Source organism: Meriones unguiculatus, chromosome 3, assembly GCF_030254825.1.
Source record: "Meriones unguiculatus strain TT.TT164.6M chromosome 3, Bangor_MerUng_6.1, whole genome shotgun sequence".
Classification (NCBI taxonomy): domain Eukaryota; kingdom Metazoa; phylum Chordata; class Mammalia; order Rodentia; family Muridae; genus Meriones; species Meriones unguiculatus.
The window spans coordinates 36273995-36292412 of NC_083351.1; the positions used below are offsets into that span (position 1 = coordinate 36273995).

The following is an 18418-nucleotide window of genomic DNA, read 5'->3' on the forward strand; positions in this document are numbered from 1 at the left end:
TATATTTCAATTTATTCTTTGACAGTTTCATATATGTATATCTATGTGTCTTGATTGTGCATGTATGTCTGTATGTATCTTCCACCCACCCTCACTCCCTCTTCCCTTTTCTCCCAGACACTCACCCAACACATTTCCCCTCCTACCTTCATGTCCATTCCTGTCTGTATTCTGTCACCGTGATAAAACATTCTGATCAAAAGCTACATAAGAAGGAAGAGGTTTATATCCATTTACATTTCCAGGTCAAAGTATATAACTGTGGGAAGTCAGGATAGAAACTCAAGCGGGACAGGAACCCAAAGGCAGAAACTGAAGCGGAGTCCATAGAGGAACACAGCTTACTGGCTTGCTCCTTCTGCCTCATGCTCAGCCTGCTTTTGTATAGTACCTGGGACCACCTGCCCAGGGGTGGCACTGCCCACAGTGGGCTGGGAGCATCAATCATCAGCACCTTATACGCATAGACACTGGTCAATGTGATTTGGGCAATCCCCTGATGGAGCTTTCCTCTTCCCAGGACTCTAAATTGTGTCAAGTTGGCAATAAAAACTAATCAGCCCAATGGTTTTGTTGTTGTTGTTTTCTGTTGTTGCTTTGTTTTGTTCAGAAAATGTAGCTCTGATGAATCTGGTCACCTCCATTGACATTGGTATGGGACCATCCACTGGACCATAGACAAATCTACCAGACTCCACCAGAAACTCTTAGAAGTGATAAATACTTTCAGCAAGTGGCAAAAAAACAAAATTAACATTGGAATCAGTAGCACTGATACATAACAATGACAAACACATTAAGAAAGAAATAAGGCAGAAGGAATTTCATTCATAGAAGCTTTTTTTTTAAAGTACCTTAGAATGGGAAAGAGACAAAAACTTGAAAGAACTCTATAATGAAAACATTGAAACACTGAAGAAAGAAATTGAGGAAGACACCTAGAAAACATGAAGAAATGTTGGATTTTGCTAAAAGCATTTTCTATAACTGAAATGAGCATGTGACTTCAGCCTTTAAGTCCATTTACATAATTTGAAACATTTATTGATCTACTTAGTTTGAGCCATCCTTGCATCTCTGGAATAAAGTCAATTTGATTGTGGTCAGCGAGTGAACTTTTTGATGTAGTTGTGAATATTTTTTGGTTTTTTTTTAAAAGTATTTTCTTGAGAACTTTTGGATCTGTGTTCATTGGGGAGATTGGTCTGAAATTTTCTTACCTTGTTGCTTATTCCTCTGGTTTTGGAATCAAGATGATACCAGCTTCATAAAAAGAGGTTAACAAAGTTTTTTACTTTTTTTGTTTGATGAAATAATTTGATGAGAAGGAGTGACACTAGTTCTTCTTTGAAGGTAAAATTTTACCTTCTTTGAAGGTAAAATTCACCAGTGGTTTCCTCTGCCCCTGGACTTTCTTTAGTTGGGAGATTTTAGCTTACTGCTTCAATCTCATTGCTTGTTCTAGACCACGTGCCACCATGGCCAGCTCCCAGGCAAGGACAACAGTCTGAGGTGGAAGCTCAAGCAGGCAGCCTTTCCTGGTATAAGAAAGAGCAGAGACTGAAACCCCCTACCCCTTCCAAACAAACAAGCAAAACCAAAACCCACCCATCCACCCACCCACCCAACCAACCAACCAACCAAACAAAAAGTTCTGTTAAAAAAAAATGTTTTCATCCCTTCCCTGGGTCACTTTCTCTCTGTCTCTCTGTCTCTCTGTCTCTCTCTCTCTCTCTCTCTCTCTCTCAGCTAAAATGAATCCAATCTTTCTTTTATTTCTCCCTGGATCAAAGAATGAGACTGAAGGGCTTTGCATCTGCTGCTTCCTCCGCCTGTGTCAAGGAACGAGAATGGTGTTTTCTAGTCATCAGCCTTTGCGTTTCTGATGCTGCGACCAGCTGTGGAAGGTCACTCACTCTAGGACATCCGCGTGGGAAGGACTTTGCCAGCAGGCCTGTTCCTGGACTCTGCCACCATGAGCAGAGCGTCCCACAGTATACGAGGGTCTCTAGATCAATGGTTCTCAACCTTCCGAATCTGTGACCCTTTAACACAGTTCCTCATGAGGTGGTAACCCCCAACCGTAACATTGTTTTCATTACTACTTCATAACTGTAATTTTGCTACTGTTGTGAATCATAGTGAAAATACTTTTGAGCACAGAGGTTTGTCAAAGGGTTGAGAATACTGTTCTAGATTGTGTCTGGTGTGTTTCTCATTCTGGCCAGGGAGGTCTTAAGCCCTGAATTCTGAGCCCTCCAACCTCTTTTGAACTGGAAAAGATTCAATCTCTTTCAGCCTCTTTTTTTAAAAAAAAACTTACTTAATTTTATTTTATGTGTATTAATGTGAAGGTGTCAGATCCTTTGCAACTGGTGGTACAGACAGTCATGAGCTGCCATATGGGTGCTGGGAAGTGAACCTGGGTCCTTTGGAAGAGCAGACAGTGCACTTAACCACTGAGCTATCTCTCTAGTACCCTTATTCAGCATCTTTCAGATTTTTTTCTTTTTATGATTTATTTTATTTTACAGATTTAATTCACTTTGTTTTTCTTCTATAAAAATCCTTATGTGGTAGCCACAGCTGGAGCCTGGGTCCTCTGAACAGACTCTGGTGTGGGCTTTCACAAGATGATCAGTGAATTCCTGATAAGGAGACTTGGTGAACACAGTCTCTTTCCAGAGGTCAGGGGTCAGATAGCTGTAGGTCTTGGAGATGGCGTCAAAGGAGGCCTTGGCAAAGTTGCCCAGGGTGGCAGCGCAGCCCCTGGCTGATGTGTAGCAATCACCAATACCAGCCGTCATCAGTAGCTTCTTGGGCACAGGAGTAGAGATGATGCCAGTGCCTCTGGGGGCAGGGATGAGACAAAGGGAGCCACAGCAGCCTGTCACCTTGCTCGGAACAGTGTGGGGCTTGCCAGTCTTGTTCCTCTCCGCACAGGGACGATGGATACCTTGGCCAAGGTGATGGCCCCTTGGATGGTAGTGGCTACCTCCTTGGAGCACTTAACACCAAGATCAACATGACCGTTGTAGTCCCCAATAGTGACAAAAGCCTTGAACCTGGTCCGCTGGCCAGCCTGCATCTGCTTCTGCACTGGCATGATCTTCAGAACCTCATCCTTTAGGGATGCACCCAGGAAAAAGTCGATACTCTCAGATTCCTTAATGGGCAGGGAGAACTGGTAGATCTCCTTCAAGGACTTTATCTTCATGTCCTTAACCAGGTGGCCCAGCTTGGTGACAGGAATCAATTCCTTGTCCTCCACAAGCCCTGCAGCCTCACCAATGCCCACGGCCTCAGCCTTGACCTGCATCCCCTAACACCACTGCCAAATCCCGGGTGGAAGCTGCTGCAGCCTCCTAATCCTGGGCCTCCCGGTCCTCCACCGAGTCCATTTGGTGTTTTCCTGAAGAAGAAGAAACTTTTTTTTTTTTATTTATGAAAATGTATTCACTTTGTGTCCCAGCTGTAGTCCCCTCTCTTGTATCCTCCCAATCCAGTTCTCCCTCCCTCTTTTCCTCCCATGCCCCTCCCTTAGTCCACTGATAGGGGAGGTCCTCCTCCCCTTCCATCTGACCCTAGCCTATCAAGTCTCATCAGGACTGGCTGCATTGTCTTCCTCTTTGGCCTAGTAAGGTTGTGCCCACTCAGGGGGAGGTGATTAGAGAACCTGGCACTGAGTTATGTCCAAGACAGTCCCTGTTCCCCTTACTAGGGAACCCCTAGGCATATATCCAAAATATGCTCAAGTATTCAAGGACATTTGCTCAACCACGTTCATAGCAGCTTTAATCACAATATGAGAATCTGGAAACAATCCAGATGTCCTTCAACAAAGGAATGGATACAATGGAAATTGTGGTACATTTACACAATGGAATACTACTCAACAATTAAAAACAAGGAAATCATGAAATTTGCAGGCAAATAGTGTGAACTAGAAAACATCATCCTGAGTGAGGTATCCCAGAAGCAGAAAGACACACATGGTTTATTAGACATATAATATAGGATAAACATACTAAAATCTGTACACCAAAAGAAGTTAAGCAAGAAGGAGGACCCTGGGTAAGATGCTCACTCCTCATTCATAAAGGCTAACTGGGTGGACATTGGAAGAGGGAGAAAACAGGGAACAGGACAGGAGCCTACCACAGAGGGCCTCTGAAAGACTCTACCCAGCAGGGTATCAAGCAGATGCTGAGACTCACAGTCTTTCAGAGTCTAACAGACAAAGGTCATCTGTGCTACCTACCTGCGCAAGTTGATTTTAATCAGAGCAACAAAGAGAGACTGGATTCCTTGACCACAACAGTCAAGATCTGCACAGGCTCTCTGATCTCCTAGCTTTTGGGAATATTTAAGGGCAATCCAAGGACTCAACATTGAAAGAAGTTATGAGTTTCACTACTCCACGTGGGCTACTGCTATTGCTGAGTGACACGGCTCCCTGAGAAGGAAGTGTCAGCAGGGCCCGCCCCGCCCCCTCGGGTTGCCTAGGAGACCGCCAGCGTTTTGATGCAGTGGCTGCTGGCGGCTAGGTGAGATCTGTGCTTCAGGTAGAGAGCCTCCAGGATTGGATTAGGGTCTCAAAATCGCTGGGTTTGGAGGGCAGACATTAACCCTGCTCTTTCCAGAAAGTGTCTTGAGATTTATGCCCTGCGTGCTGAAGAGAGAGCCCACGTCCTCAGTGAACAGGGCTTATCTGAAGAAGTTTTCTCTCTCTCTCTCTCTCTCTCTCTCTCTCTCTCTCTCTCTCTCTCTCTCTCTCTCTCTCTCTCTCTCTCTCTCTCTCTCTCTCTCTCTCTCCTCTCTCCCTTTCTTATTTTGTTTGAAATTTAAGTTTTCCCGGGTGTCTGGGATCCAGTGTTGTCTTGTGGCCGGAGGCCCCAGCAAGAGTCTGCAGACCAAGCCCTAGCCGCGTTTCCAGAACGAAGGGCAATCCGGCCGGCAGCTAAGATGTCGCGAGTGGGGAAGGTGTCTCAGGTACAGGATGGCAAAGTTTACCAGCAGATCTTCGAGGCTGAGGTAGGCGCCCTGCTGTCCTCCGCTCCCTTTCCCTTCATCCCACCAAACTTCCCCGCTCCCTTCTAATTCTCTTTGTCCTGAGAGTTTTCCTGTCTAAGATCCAATTTTTATTCTTTTTTTTTTTTTATTGAGAATAGATTTTTTTTTCATACAATGTATTCTGATCACGGTTTCCCTTCCCTCACCTCCCAGATTTTCCCCATTAAGACTCTTTTTAAAAGCTCTCTTTGACATTAATTTGATTTAAGAAAAATGATTTCTAGTGGGTATATTACAGTATACTAATAGAAGAACATCAGCCGGGCGTGTTGGTGCAGGTCCCTAATCCCAGCATTCAGAGAGGTGGAGGCAGGCAGATCTCTGTGAGTTTGAGGCCAGCCTGGTCTACAGAGTGAGTTCAGAGGATACGCAGAGAAACCCTGTCTTGAAAAACCAAAACACAAGCATAACAAAACAAATACAACAACAAATTGAAGAACATTGGGACAATTAGTCTTAAAATTAAAAATTTAATTTCAGTAAAAAAAAAATCAAAATTATTCAGAATTAGTCTGAATTAACCATTCTGTGCCTGAGTCTTTTTTTTTAATCAAACATAAAAATAATTCTTTTTTGTTTGTTTGTTTAAAAAGTGAGTCTTGTGGGGCTGGAGAGATGGCTCAGTGGTTAGGAGCACTGGCTCCTTTTCCAGAGGTCCTGAGTTCAATTCCCAGTCACCGCATGGTGACTCACAACCATATATAACTTGATATCAAGCAAGTCCTCTTCTGCTGTGCAGACTTATATGCAGATAAAGCACCCAAAGACATAAAATAATTAAATAAATATTTTTTTTAAGTGAGTCTGGCCAGGCATGTGGCACACGCCTTTAGTCCTAGGACTTGGGAGGCAGAGGCAGGGGTATCTGTGAGTTTGAGGCCAGCCTGGTCTACATAGCAAGTTCCACCACGGAGAGAGAGACTCTGGCTCAAAAAACCAATATTATTGATGATGATGATGATGATGATGATGATGATGATGACGGTCGGAATCTCTTTTTGTACTAGGGTTTTGAGATTTTCCTTTTCTCCTTGGCAGTCCCTCAGAACTCATGGCCACGGCCACGGGTATTCAGTCATGTCCCTGGGTGCCCACTGACCTGACTTACATATTTAAAAGCTTCATTGGCCAAGGCTATTGTAAAGTTTGCTCTGCCTTCTTGAATGCGCCTAGCAGACCCAAGAGACTGTAAAAGAAACCCACGTGCTTCAAATCTAGGGTACTGCTTATTGAAGTGGGATTCTTATTCCTAATCTGAGCCGTAAATCATGCTGTCTTTATAAATTTTAGGAATGACAAAAGTATAAACCAGAAAACTGAGATCACTCAGAAAACTGTCACAGGATTCAGCTTCTTGTAAGCAAGATATTATTCTTAGCCTTCAGCACACTTTCAGTGGTTTTTCACGTATTTTAAATTTTGAAACCACACTGTAATCTGGATTGTGATTTTTTTTTTTTTTAAGTAAGAAGGTGAGTTTGTTAAATGTAGTGAAAGGGACAGCAGGTCTAGCACTATCCAAAGTGACACTTGCCTATACTTTTTAACTTATGCTTGAAAACAAGATTTATATTTATTGTATGTGTATGGGAGTCTTGGCCAAGTGTGTGTGTGCATGGCTGGTGCTCTGGAAAGCAGGGGATGATGAAACTACGGGTGGTTGTGAGCCACCACAGGGTGCTAAAAATGGAGCTCTGGTCCTTTGGAAGGACAGCGGGCCCTCTCACTGCGGAGCCATTGCTCCAGCCCTGGAATTTATGCTTTAGTTGATACGCTCAATTACACATTATTGCCTAGCGATTTCCTTGTCCTGAGAAAATTTGTGTCAATTTCTGTCTTTAATAAGAGCCCAACGTTTCATCAAAGGAATTTTACTCAGCGAGTCTCTTACTCCCAGACAGCTCTGGTTTGTTTTGTTGGTGTTTTCAAAAATGATTGTGTAGACTAAATCTGGATCTTCATTCCAAGTTCTTTACATACAACCTTCCTTAAAATAGCCCATGCCTATTCAGGGGAAAGAAATCTCCTGCAGTGGGTGGCTGTGGAGTTGGAGTGCAGAGAGCCTTCTGTGTGGCAGGTGCCTCTGTGTCTTCCTAAGATGGCCACGGTCATCATGAAGGCATTTGAAGCTTTCAATAGATCCCCATCTTTCTTGCCTTCAGGTGCAGCTGGTTCAGTCTCTGGCAGCCACCAGGAAGCGGGTTGCAGAGCATTTTGGGAATGCAAAGAATGTCAAGGCACCCATGATGAAGAAGGTGGTGTTAGAAGAAGGGGAGACAATCACCCCTCGGCAGAAGAAGTGGATGCATAGCCTCCCCAACGACTGGATCACGGAAAACCCAGTTCTCTATAGGTAAGTGTGCTATCAAGCCACATTGCAGGTCCTCCGTCTTCAAAGACTCACGAAGACGTGTGCCAGGTACGAATGGAGTCTCAAATACCTTCTCCAAAAAAGGGAGGTAATCACATCTTCTTGAAGGGATGTCTCTCTCCTCCCTCAGTAGTTTTGATGGGTGTCTTAAGGCCAGTGTCTGGGTTGAGGAATCCTACTCTCATGGAACTTTACTCCTCAACAGCAAATAGCCACATTCCCTCAAAGATGGAAGGACCACTCGCAGGTCAGGGTTAGGAAAGCTCCCTTGGGAAGAGCCACCACTGAGATGGGATGCTAGGGAAGGAGGATGGGGATAGAGCTCTGAGAAGGATGTTCTTGGATCATTGTAGAGGGCTGAGGTACGTGGATCTAGTGAATGGTTCTCAGCCTTCCTAATTATGTGACCCATTAATACAGTTTCTCGTGTTGTGATGACCCCAGCCATAAAACCATTTTCACTGCTGCTTCATAACTGTAATTTTATGAACTGTTATGAATCACAATGTAAACATCTGTGTTTTCCAATGGTCTTAGGTGACCCCTGTGAAAGGGTCATTTGCCACCCATAGGTTGAGAAACACTAGTCTAGAGGGAGAAAAGGTCGAAACAGAGGCTGGGAGAGGCTTTGCAAGCTAGTCAGAGCTTTGAACTTTGAATTTATTTGCATAGTCGATGTCCCCTTGGCAATCTGCACAGAAACAGGGGACAGGCCTACAGGCCTGTTGGAGGGAGAATTTTGCACGGAATGCAGCTGGTCCTTTCTTAGCTGACTGCTTCTATAACTAGCAGTTAGAGTTCTATTTAAGTTGTCTATGTCATCTTGGTTTAAGTTTGGTAAGCAGGGCGTCTGCATCAGCAGATTCATCCATTTCTCTCAGGCTTTTCAGTGTGGTGTTAATGCAGATTTTAAAAATATGTCCTTAAGATCCTCTGAGTTTCCTTGGTGTCTTTTTGTAATGCCCTCCCGTTCACCTCTAATTTTATTAGTTTGAATCTTTTCTCTCTGTCTTTTGGTCAATTTGGCTAAGAGTTTGTAAGTCTTGTTGACTTTCTCAAAGAACCAACTCTTCATTACATCGATTCCTTTGAAGAAAGAACTAATGTCAATACTCCACAAATTATTCTACAAAATAGAAATGAAGGAACATTTCCTAATTCTTTTCACTAGACCCTTATTACCTTAATACTCAAACTACACAAAGATTTAACAAAAAAAGAAAATTGCAGGCCAAGATCCCCTTGCAAACCAAAACCAAGCACACATCATAAAGATTATTTTATTTTTTTAAAAAAGTAGTTGGAGAGAAAAGGAAAAAATTAAAAAAAAAAAAAGAGGCCACATTGCGCAACCTTGCACTCTAGGCGGTGGCTGGTGTGGGAGACAGGAGAGGAGGCCTGTATAGGAAGAATCCCCTGGGCCTAGTGGCAGGTTGGGTGGCTATTGAAGGCTCTAAGGGTCTCCGGTCTCTCCCTGGGTAGACAGTAGCGGTATCGTTCCCAGAGATGGAAATCAGATCAGATGGGACAGGAGATCAGCCATCCTGTGTGATCTTCCAAGTTCTGTTAAGCTGAAGGTTCCTAAGCATGCCACTTCTGTTTGCTAAGCTTAAACTCACCCCTCAAGTAGGAAGATAGGGGAGGAGAGGAGCAAAGAGTCTTCCCAGCTTCTTGGGAGAAGGGAACAGGAGCCAGGCTTCCTCTGAGCACCTCAGACATACCAGCCTAGAATTTGGGGATTGCCCCAAAGAGGGCAGGGAAGGAACTGGTATTGGTACCAGCCTCTGCTCTGCCCTAGCCTTTGGCTTTTCAGGACAGTCTTCTAGCCCTCAGCCCCTTCTACCTTGCTGGGGATAGCTATTGCCTGCACAGACCCATACTTGAGGCTACTTTCCTCCAGCTGTGGTCCTCTGCCTGATGCTCTGAAGACCTGTAGGTGCAGGCCTGGGGCTTGTCATAGCTCTTCCTTTCTTCTCTGGAAGGCTGTGTAGCAGCCTTACTGTGATTCTGACTCCACAGGATCTGTGGCCATATCTGAGCTTCCCTGTTCTCATCAAGGTCTAGGGGACTTCTGACATCTTTCTGGCTTTCCTAAGGCCCTCCTCTACCTAGGGTTCAACCTAAGGTCACCTATCACTTTAAATCTCTACACAGCCCTAGGTAGGAAGTTTTGGTTCCTGCAGCACAGAGATCTATGAAAGGTACTCCTCGTGCTGGGGAATGTTCTGCCACTGTGCTATCTTCCTGGGACAGACAGATAAGCTCAGCTCTGTCCTAGGCACAGAACCAGAGCACAAGCCCTGCAGCCTGGGCAGGAACGGAGATGTGCTTGTCACCGGCTCAAATGGCGGGGGCCACTAATTCCACATCTAGCATTCCTCTGAGGTCACTTGTCCACCACTAACTCTCCTCTGCCTCCTCCGTCCACAGTCTCTCTCCTGCCTTTGTTTTCTACCTTCCCCTCCAGTCCCCATTCTTCTGGTCTAAAAGCCTTACCCACTCTCCTGGGCCGGAGTGGCTGGACACTATCACCTGGTTCCTGGGGAGTGCTGCTCCTAGCTGCAGCAGATTCACCCCATCTATCCGGACACTTGGGCAGCAGGTTTTCTAACCTGCCGTGATCCTTTACACACATAGTCAGCCCTCTACTTGCCTTATAAGGGAGGCCATAAGTGGGCCTCCCTGCTCTCCTGGGTTGCCTAGTGGCTGGGGAACAAACATCCAGGTTCAGCCTCAGCCTCTCCTACCACGCCTTCCAGCCTTCTCCCTCTTTCTCTCCTGGGAGTCCTCCACTCTCAACCTCAGGGCCTCTCATCCTATTGAAAAGGGAACCCGCCTCAGTCCCTGGTCCCCTCCTGCCTTCAGGCTGTGCCCACCTGAAAGGGCCTCTACCCCAGCAGTAGCCCCCATCCCTTGTCCACCCCAGCTGCTTTTGCTGAGGTCTCCTGGGCACAACTCTGGCTCCGTCCCTGACTACTCCTGCCCTCTCTCTGTCTCTGTGAGTCAGAGCTCTCATGTCTGCTCAGGCTGCTGGGAAATTCCTCCAGGGCTGGCAGAGGCCACGCTAGGGTGAGAGGATGACTGACAAAGCTATGGTGGCCATCTCCCACGAGGCCCCTGAGCAAGTGCTTGAGAACTCCAAGCAGAAGAGTAAAAGGACAGTAAACCTGAATGCTCAGGCCCCTCCGGTTGGGGAATCCAGCCAGTGTGTATAAGTTGGGCAGGTATGGGGGTGAGAGTTAGATCTCTACGTACAAGCCAACTCCCCAAATCCGGGAGCTGCTCTGGGCCGGGGACTCTTGAAAGACCCTCCTCATTCTGCAGAGTTGTCTGGCCCCATCAGCTGCTATCCAGACCTGTAGTCCTCTCCCACCTGTGGGACTGCAGGAGGGCTCACAAGAGGACAGATGAAAAACACTGCTGACCTGGGCCTTGGGGAACAGTAGGGCATTTTGGGTTTCTCTGGTGCCTGCCTCATAAATGGGGCACTTGTAGACTTAATTTTGGGGTTGATGTCACAGTCTTTCCCCACAGCCCTCCCCACTGAGTTAGTTTACTGAGAGATCTCAGTTTACTCTACTCAGACCCTAACCCTGTGGGCTTTGGGGTCACAGAGTGGCTCTGAGAACGTGGGTGTGCAGCAGACGATGTTTCTGCTCCATCTCCCTTCTAGAAAAAGGGCCTACTCCAGCGGCTTCACAGGACAGTGTCTTAGTTACAGTCTAGAGCCCATGGCCATCATGGCAGAAAGCATGGCAACAGGCAGTCACGGTGCTGGAGCCGTAGCTGAGAGCTTACACATGAGCCACAAGTGTGAGGCAGAGAGAGAACTAATTGGGAATGGCATGGACTTTTGAAACCTCAGCATCTACCTAAGCCCCAGTGACACACTTCTTCCATCGAGGTCCCACCTCCTGATACTTCTGTCTTAGGGTTTTATGGCTGTGAAGAAACACCATGACCAAGGCAACTCTTGTAAAGGGAAGCATTTAATTGGGGCTAGCTTACAGTTTCAGAGGTTTGGTCCATTATTGTCATGGTGGGATGCACCGCAGCATGCAGGCAGACAAGTCCAGGAGAAGGATCTGAGAGTTCTACATCTAGATCTTCAAGCAGGTGTAGAATCTTGAGCTTGAGGCCTCAAAGCCCACCCCCTGGTGACAAGCTTCCTCCAACAAAACCATGAATATTCTAACAAGGCCACACCTCCTAATAACGCCACTCCCTATGGACCAAATATTCAAACACATGAGTCTAGGGGGAAATTGGACTGTTCACCCTTGTGTCCCAGTGTCCCATTTGGGAATGGTTACAGCCCCCGACCCATATTGGCCACCTAAAGGAATTTGCAGCTTGTGTCTGAGGCAGGGACCTGACTCCACCCAGGCACTCTCGGGCGAGTATGCTCGGAAACATAGTCAGCAGCTTTGGTTGGGAGCCTGGGCATTGCCTCCAAGGCTCTCCTCAATAGGGGGAGGGGCTGGATGGTTGCCAATGCCTGTCCTATCCTGGATGGGTGTCAGGCAGCGCTTACTCTTCTGTACTCTTCTTCAGGGAACAGAAAGAAGCCATCAAGGAAAAGATGCGTGAGACTGAGGACATGATCGCTGCCAAAGAGGTGCAGGGCCTCGTTGGCAACATGGGTGAGCCTCCTGCATTCCAGCCCCATGTGCAGGCCTGCCCCAGGCAGGAAAGTCTCCAGATGGCAGTGTCTGCGGTGGCTCCTCTTCGGAGGCCCCTGCCTCCCTCACTGGGCCCTCTGCTCAGCTTCCCAGAGGATGTCCTTTGAGCATAACCCCAGGAGGAACTGCACAGTGGGCATCTCCTAGGAAGGACGGAGCTCACTATGGTGTGTGATTTGGCCATGGCACTCCTCAAGCCATGTTTTCTTCCTCCCCACTCCGTGTCCCAGGTTTGGCATTATCCCCACGTGGGCGCCCTGTTCCTTTGCGATTAAAAATTAACCCATGCTCACTGCAGAAAAACAGAAGGCACAACTACCTATCGGCGGTAGCGCCCTTTCGCAGAGAGCCCAAGGTGGCGGCCAGCTTCCAGTTTCCTAGATAGACGCAGGGCAAAGCAGAGTGGAGGATGGGGAGGGGTGCAGGGTCAGGGCTGAGAGTCCAGGCTCACATCCTGCGCAGCCACCTGTGGCTCAGTTCTGTGCACGTTACAGAAGGCTAGTGAGGTCCAGTCCTCTGAGTCGATGCTTTGATGCAATAGGGTACCACATGGTAAGCGGACTCTGGTGTTGGCTGATATCCTCACAGAGCTCACTCACCTCGGCCTCCCCAGTACTGAGGTTAAGGGTCACTAGCCCCAGCTTTATTTTTTACCACATTTCAACTTCACAGCGGCACAAACGTTACACCCATTTTGTCACAAAATCGGGCCTTGCGTTAGGTGATTTTAGCTCAAAGGTAGACAAATGTGAGTATTCTGAGAGCATTTAAGCTGGGCTGGGCCAAACTTTGATGCCTCGTACACTGGGTGTAATTAGATATATTTTCAGCTTACAGTATTTTCTACTTATAATGATTTTACCAGCTCAGAACTCCCTTGAATTAAAAAAAAAAAAGGTGCCTATATGTGTATTTTTGTCTATAAAACTTTTTTTTTTGGGGGGGCACAGTTTCACTAAGTGGCATAGGCTGGCCTTGAGCTCAGAATCTTCTTGCCTTGTTAGTGCTAGGGTTGGGGGCATGCGCCACCCATGCTTGACTGAAATTGTTTTAAAGAAAACCATAAACACTATCGTTCTATCTACCACTTGAGAATTTTGCCCCAGGGGTTGTCTGTTTAGTTATTTGTGGTTCAGGGCATTGAACCCAGGGCTCCAGCATGGAGGCAAGTGCTGAGCTATAACCCTTCCCAAGCCCACCCCTGGTCCTTCAGAAGGCTCTTGCCTGTGAGTGTGAACCTCCTGGCTTTGGGGTCTGCCTTCTGCACTCACACCTGGCTGACCGCCCTGCGAGCCCTCTTTCTTCCCTGCAGCCTCATCAGCTCTGCTGTTGCCTCCGCAGTTTCGAAGAAGAACAGCACCCTCACCTTCAACAGGCTAGAAGAATACAAGAAGCGAAACTACGTGAATGCACTGGCGAGATTTCAGGAGGAACTAGAGCAGATTGGGGTGGTGAGAGCCGGCTCCTTTGTCCTCCGTTCTTGTGGCATTGTGGGTGGGGAGTTGTGTTTTCATTGCCCCCAGCCTCCCTTCTCCTCCTCACTGTCTGGCTGGTCCTCAGTGTCTCACCAAAACACAGACATGGAACCACAGAAGTCACGTTCAAGGGGCTTGTTAGAGGACTGTCACCTGAGTAGGCTCCCGTAACTCTCCGGAAATCCCTGTAGGTTACAGGCATTACCTTATCTTGCAGAGTCTTGTCAGGGTAAACTTGAAAGGGGCCAGATCAGAATTACCTTTGGGTCTGGCTCCAAAGCTCAGCCTTTGACTTGCTACCAGCCCTGCTGAAGGAGGGACAGAGGTAGCTAAGGATGCACCCCACCAACAGTTGAGCATGCGAGGGATCTATATTAGTTATCTTTTCTACACAGCGACCCACGGCAACTCATAGAAGTAAGGGTTTATGTGGGCTTACGGTTCCAGAGGGATGTGACCATCACGGTGAGGAGGCATGGTGGCAAGTGGCAGGAAGCCTAGAGCTGGAGCCTTCAGATGCACACACAGAGCAGAGAGCACAAACCAGAAGTAGGGCGAAGCTTTACGCTCCCAACAGTGCCACCAACTGGGGACCAAGTTCAAATGCCCAAGACCATGTGGGCCATTTCTCCTTCAGAGCACGACAGACTCTTCCATACCTCCCCACCCTTGTTCCTCTCTAGACTTCATCTCTAACCGCAGCTGGGCCTGCAAGGTTCCTAAATGGGACCATGCCCCCATACTCCTCTGAGACACAAGCCTGCACCCCTCACCTGCTCTTTTCTCTGACCCCTTGTCTCGAATCCTATGTGTCCAAGGCACTAAGAGCAGACTCTGGCCTTGTCCTCATTACGTGCCAACTAGATACCAGCCCTTCCATCACTGCTTCTTCACTTCCATTAGCCTTGGTTTTCATATATAAAGGAAAATCAGCTTTCTTTCATCTGCTTGTTTAATCACTGTGGAATACCAATTATGGGCTATGAAAAAAAATGAGAACAGGATCACTCATAGGTATGACTGAGGAGAAGAATTTTATTGTAGATATGAGGGAAAGTACAGCCAGAGGCATCTGGAAGGGTCCGGACTGAACAAGGCCATGGGAGGACAGGTGAGGGAGAGTGAGAGAGGAAGAGAAGAAAGAGTGAAGAGGTGAGAGGACCAAGAGCCAAGAGAGCCAAGAAAAGAGGACAAGAAGGCGCACACCCGAATTGGCAGTTATATAGGGCACGTGGCCGAAATGGCAGGGTTATAAAGGAAAGAGAGGCTGAAAAAGCAAAGAAAGCCCCTGGGGCTGGAGAAGTTTAGGGTAGTGGGTGCTGAGAGGAGCTACAGGTACCAAATGAACCTTGAAGCCAAGTAGACATTTGGGTACATTAATAGGCGCCTCAGTGAGCCATTTGTTCAGTGTTTCTTTGGGACCCGACAGGCTAGCCTTAATGGCAGCCCCTTCTTCAGCTTCTGAGGGGAGAATCAAGTGGTAACACGCACCACACAGGCGCTGTGCCTGCTCTGCCGTGGGATGCCCTGGTCCTCTCTGGGGGTGAATTCATCCTCCATCCTCAACTCCCCAGGTGCAGAGGCTTGGCATCTCCCCCCTTACAGGGTGGGCCATCTCCTGGGAGATGCCCTAACCCTCAGCCTCCTGACCTGTTGCAGGAGATAGAACCCCTCATCCTGGAGAAAGGGGAGACCCTTTTGAAAAAGATGTTCCAGTCTGATGAGGATGTTGATCAGCTCTTCAAGAAAGTCGAAAACGAACTGGACCTGGCCAACTACACTATTGAAGTAGGGCTTCCCTGGTGGCGACCTTCTCCCCCTCCCTCTGCAGGGGCTCCTGATCTGACCCAGTTCCCCTGTGCAGACCCTGTCAGAGCTGTGGGAGAACGTGGCTGAGAAATTCAGGCAACAGAAGCAGGAGATTAAGGAGCTAGACCAAGAGCTGTTGGCACTGGAGGTTTCTCGAGCCAACAAGGCAAGCGGGCTTCAAACGGGCCCCTCGGTGGCTTTCTCTGGAAGGGTTTGTGAGATATTGTTCTTTTCCCTGTTAGCTAGGAACTGAGTGTCACTCACAGGGATGCCTTCCCCTCTCTAGCTAAAGGAAGTGCTGAAGAGATACGTTGACATCATAGAGAAAACCGCCTTCCTCCTGCAGCCCGATGTATACAGACTGATAGATAAAGAAGCCATGGTGAGTGGTGCTCCGCGGTGGGCGTGTGGCCCTGGGTATCCTGACACACCACAGGATATCGAATCTGTGATGTACCTAAGCACTCGGGCTTCTTTGGTTGAGAACCAAACGTTTGTAAGTTCATTCCGACAGCAGTCACCGCGGTGTTTTGTTTGCTGTCTCCTGCTGTCTAGAGCTGCATGCCCAGCATTCCGCTGTCACTCCCCGGTCCATGGCCCAGCTACTGTGTGTGTAGTGCTATGGGCACCACACTCTGGAGTGGTCATCTTAGGGCTTACACTGTCCCAGGGCTCCCATCCTCCGCAGTCCCAGTCTACCCTGGTTTTCTCATCCTTCCTGCCTGCCCTCCTGGCCAGGAGTGTCTGTGACTACACCGCACCTGCCTCTTGGCTCCGTCTCTTTCCTCCCAGCCTCCCCTCACCGCTGTCCGAGATGGGAAGTGAGAGATGTAACGTTGATGATGTCTCCAGAGTAAAGCTTGACCCTTTGCCACGTGAGGGGGCTCTTGCCTGGGCTGCTGGGATGCCCTGTGCAGTGGTGTTTGTGCAGAGTTGGGCATGCCCTAGGTCTCCAGTTGGGGACAACAGTGCTCCCTCCTGGGACGTGTTTGGAGGATGACAGCGGAGGACCAGACAGTGACCCAGTGTAACTTCACGTCTAGGTTGGGGTTCCTGCTTTCAGGAACATGATTAAGCCTTCTACGAAGACCCGTGAACAGTGGTCGGTGGCTACTTCCTTGTCTGTTAATCCTGGCCACTCCTCACACCGGCCCACGCCTCTCTCTGCTCCTCTCCTGGTCCCTCTGATTGCGTTCTTCTGGCCTGAGAACTGCCCTGCCTTAAAGCCCTACCCATCTCTGACCACAGGCCATGAACCAGGCTCTACTAGGCAATCGGAGGGCCATCGCCCAGCTGTTGATCAACCTGACTGAGGTCACCCTACAGCAGGAGGTTGACAACCGCCATCGCTGGCAGAGCGTGATGGACACCTGGAAGGCTCTCAAGCAGGAGGCCCTGTTCCAGAGCTTCATGTCAGTGGTGACTTCCCTCACTCTCCCTGACGCCTACCTACAGCTCCCCCCAGCCATGAGGTTGCTTTTTCCTGCCCTCTCCATCAATATTTTAAAATGCTGTTTTCTATGCCCCCGTTGTTTAAAGTTAGAAATAGATAAAAGATAGAAATAAGATATAAATAGATATAAACAAATAGATAGAAATAGATATAAATAAATTGATAGAAATTAAGAGTTGCCACTGACCCTTCCTAGAAGAAGTACAGCTAAGACCTGGGCATTTTAGACTCACAGAGCCCATGCCATTTTAGATTTTTTTTTCCCCATTATTCTCTGAGCTCAGTATGAATTACCAGAAAGTGTTCATGTAATTATCTGTATAACTTCTTCTGTATTAGTTATACTTCAGGGGCCTGGGCCTGGAAAGATCTCTCAGGTGATAGCTCCTGCCTTTCAGGAGCAAGTTTCTTCTGTAGGAGACATGGAGAGGAGAGGACCTGTGTGCGCTGTGTGCTGAGGCTCAGGCTTGCCCTCCCGTGTGACCTTGATGAAGTCCCCCAAGTACTCCCAGCTGCTTCCTCCACACAATACACACCCCAACAGCTCTATGGTCTCAGTGATTCCTCAGTGAGATGGTCTATAAACAGAACCTGTCTGGGCCATTACAAAAGTCAACAGACAGCAACAGTGAATGGCCACAGCTGACTTTTCCTAGAAACTTCCCACGATGCGGGGCACAGGGCTCAGGGCTCTGTCGTCTTTCTGAGTCCGCACAAGTTCCCAAAGTTCCTAATGGCACTGCCATTAGCTCTGTGTTACAGTCTAAGGCTCAGAGTGGAAGAGAGACTCATTCTGGGTCACAGAGTAGGAGGTCAGGACCCCAGGCATCTGATGCCACTGGGCTAAGAGGTAGCCAACAGTTCTTCCTGCCTGCCTTCCTCCTCAAACCCCCCTTCTGTCCTCTGTGACCTGGGCATATCAGTGGTGGGGCTATTACAACGTAGGTTGGTGGGTCAGGGTTATGGGGCTCTGAAAACTCTCCCTCCCACTTCTCCCTTGGGTCTGGCTGTCCAGAGAGTTCATGGCTAGTGATAATATCCTGGAGCCCCCATCTGTACGGAAGGAGCTAGAAGAAATGCTGAAGAACCAGCAAGTCCTTCAGGAAGTGAGGCTGGATCATCTCTGCACCATTTGGTATGTCACCTTGACACCATTTGGTATGATGTGCAGGAAGGGTCACTGTGGCCAGTACCTTTGGGGGTCCAGCGGGGAGGCGATAGTCTCCAGAACCTCTTCCATACTAGGTTATTTCCTGGTGATGGAGGACTGTATTGGCCAGACCCAACAGCAAGAAAGGTCATAGCTCACTTGCTGTGGATAGAAGCTTAGATTGGTCCTGCCAAAGGGCTCACTAGGAAGCAGTGGCCAGAGCGGAGGGAGGAGAAAGGAGGGAGGAGCGTGGAAGGAGGAGGGAGAAGTCTGGTAAGAAATGGCCTTAACGGGCTTTGGCCCTCATCCTGAGGCTCTTTAGAGGCAGGTGGGAGGCCACAACACTGGGAGGCTGCTGTCACGGAGGAGGCTCCATTCAGAGCTTTTCTGATAGTGACCTTGTGA

At 48.2% G+C, this 18418-nt stretch overlaps 1 protein-coding gene and 1 pseudogene across 1 annotated transcript in view; one reads left to right on the top strand and one right to left on the bottom strand.

Annotated features, from left to right (window-relative positions):
- Positions 1–2569: 2569 nt before the first annotated feature.
- LOC110555006 (small ribosomal subunit protein uS5-like) lies at positions 2570–4392 on the bottom strand (annotated as a pseudogene).
- Positions 4393–4859: 467 nt separating this feature from the next.
- Positions 4860–18418, top strand: part of Ccdc180 (coiled-coil domain containing 180) — a 59764-nt gene continuing 46205 nt past the window's right edge. The window contains 9 exon segments of the mRNA XM_060379866.1: positions 4860–5034; positions 7236–7426; positions 11999–12087; positions 13468–13577; positions 15261–15389; positions 15466–15576; positions 15697–15792; positions 16659–16822; positions 17879–17998. Of these exon segments, the coding sequence (XP_060235849.1) occupies positions 4966–5034; positions 7236–7426; positions 11999–12087; positions 13468–13577; positions 15261–15389; positions 15466–15576; positions 15697–15792; positions 16659–16822; positions 17879–17998 (1079 nt within the window). The 5' untranslated portion in view covers positions 4860–4965.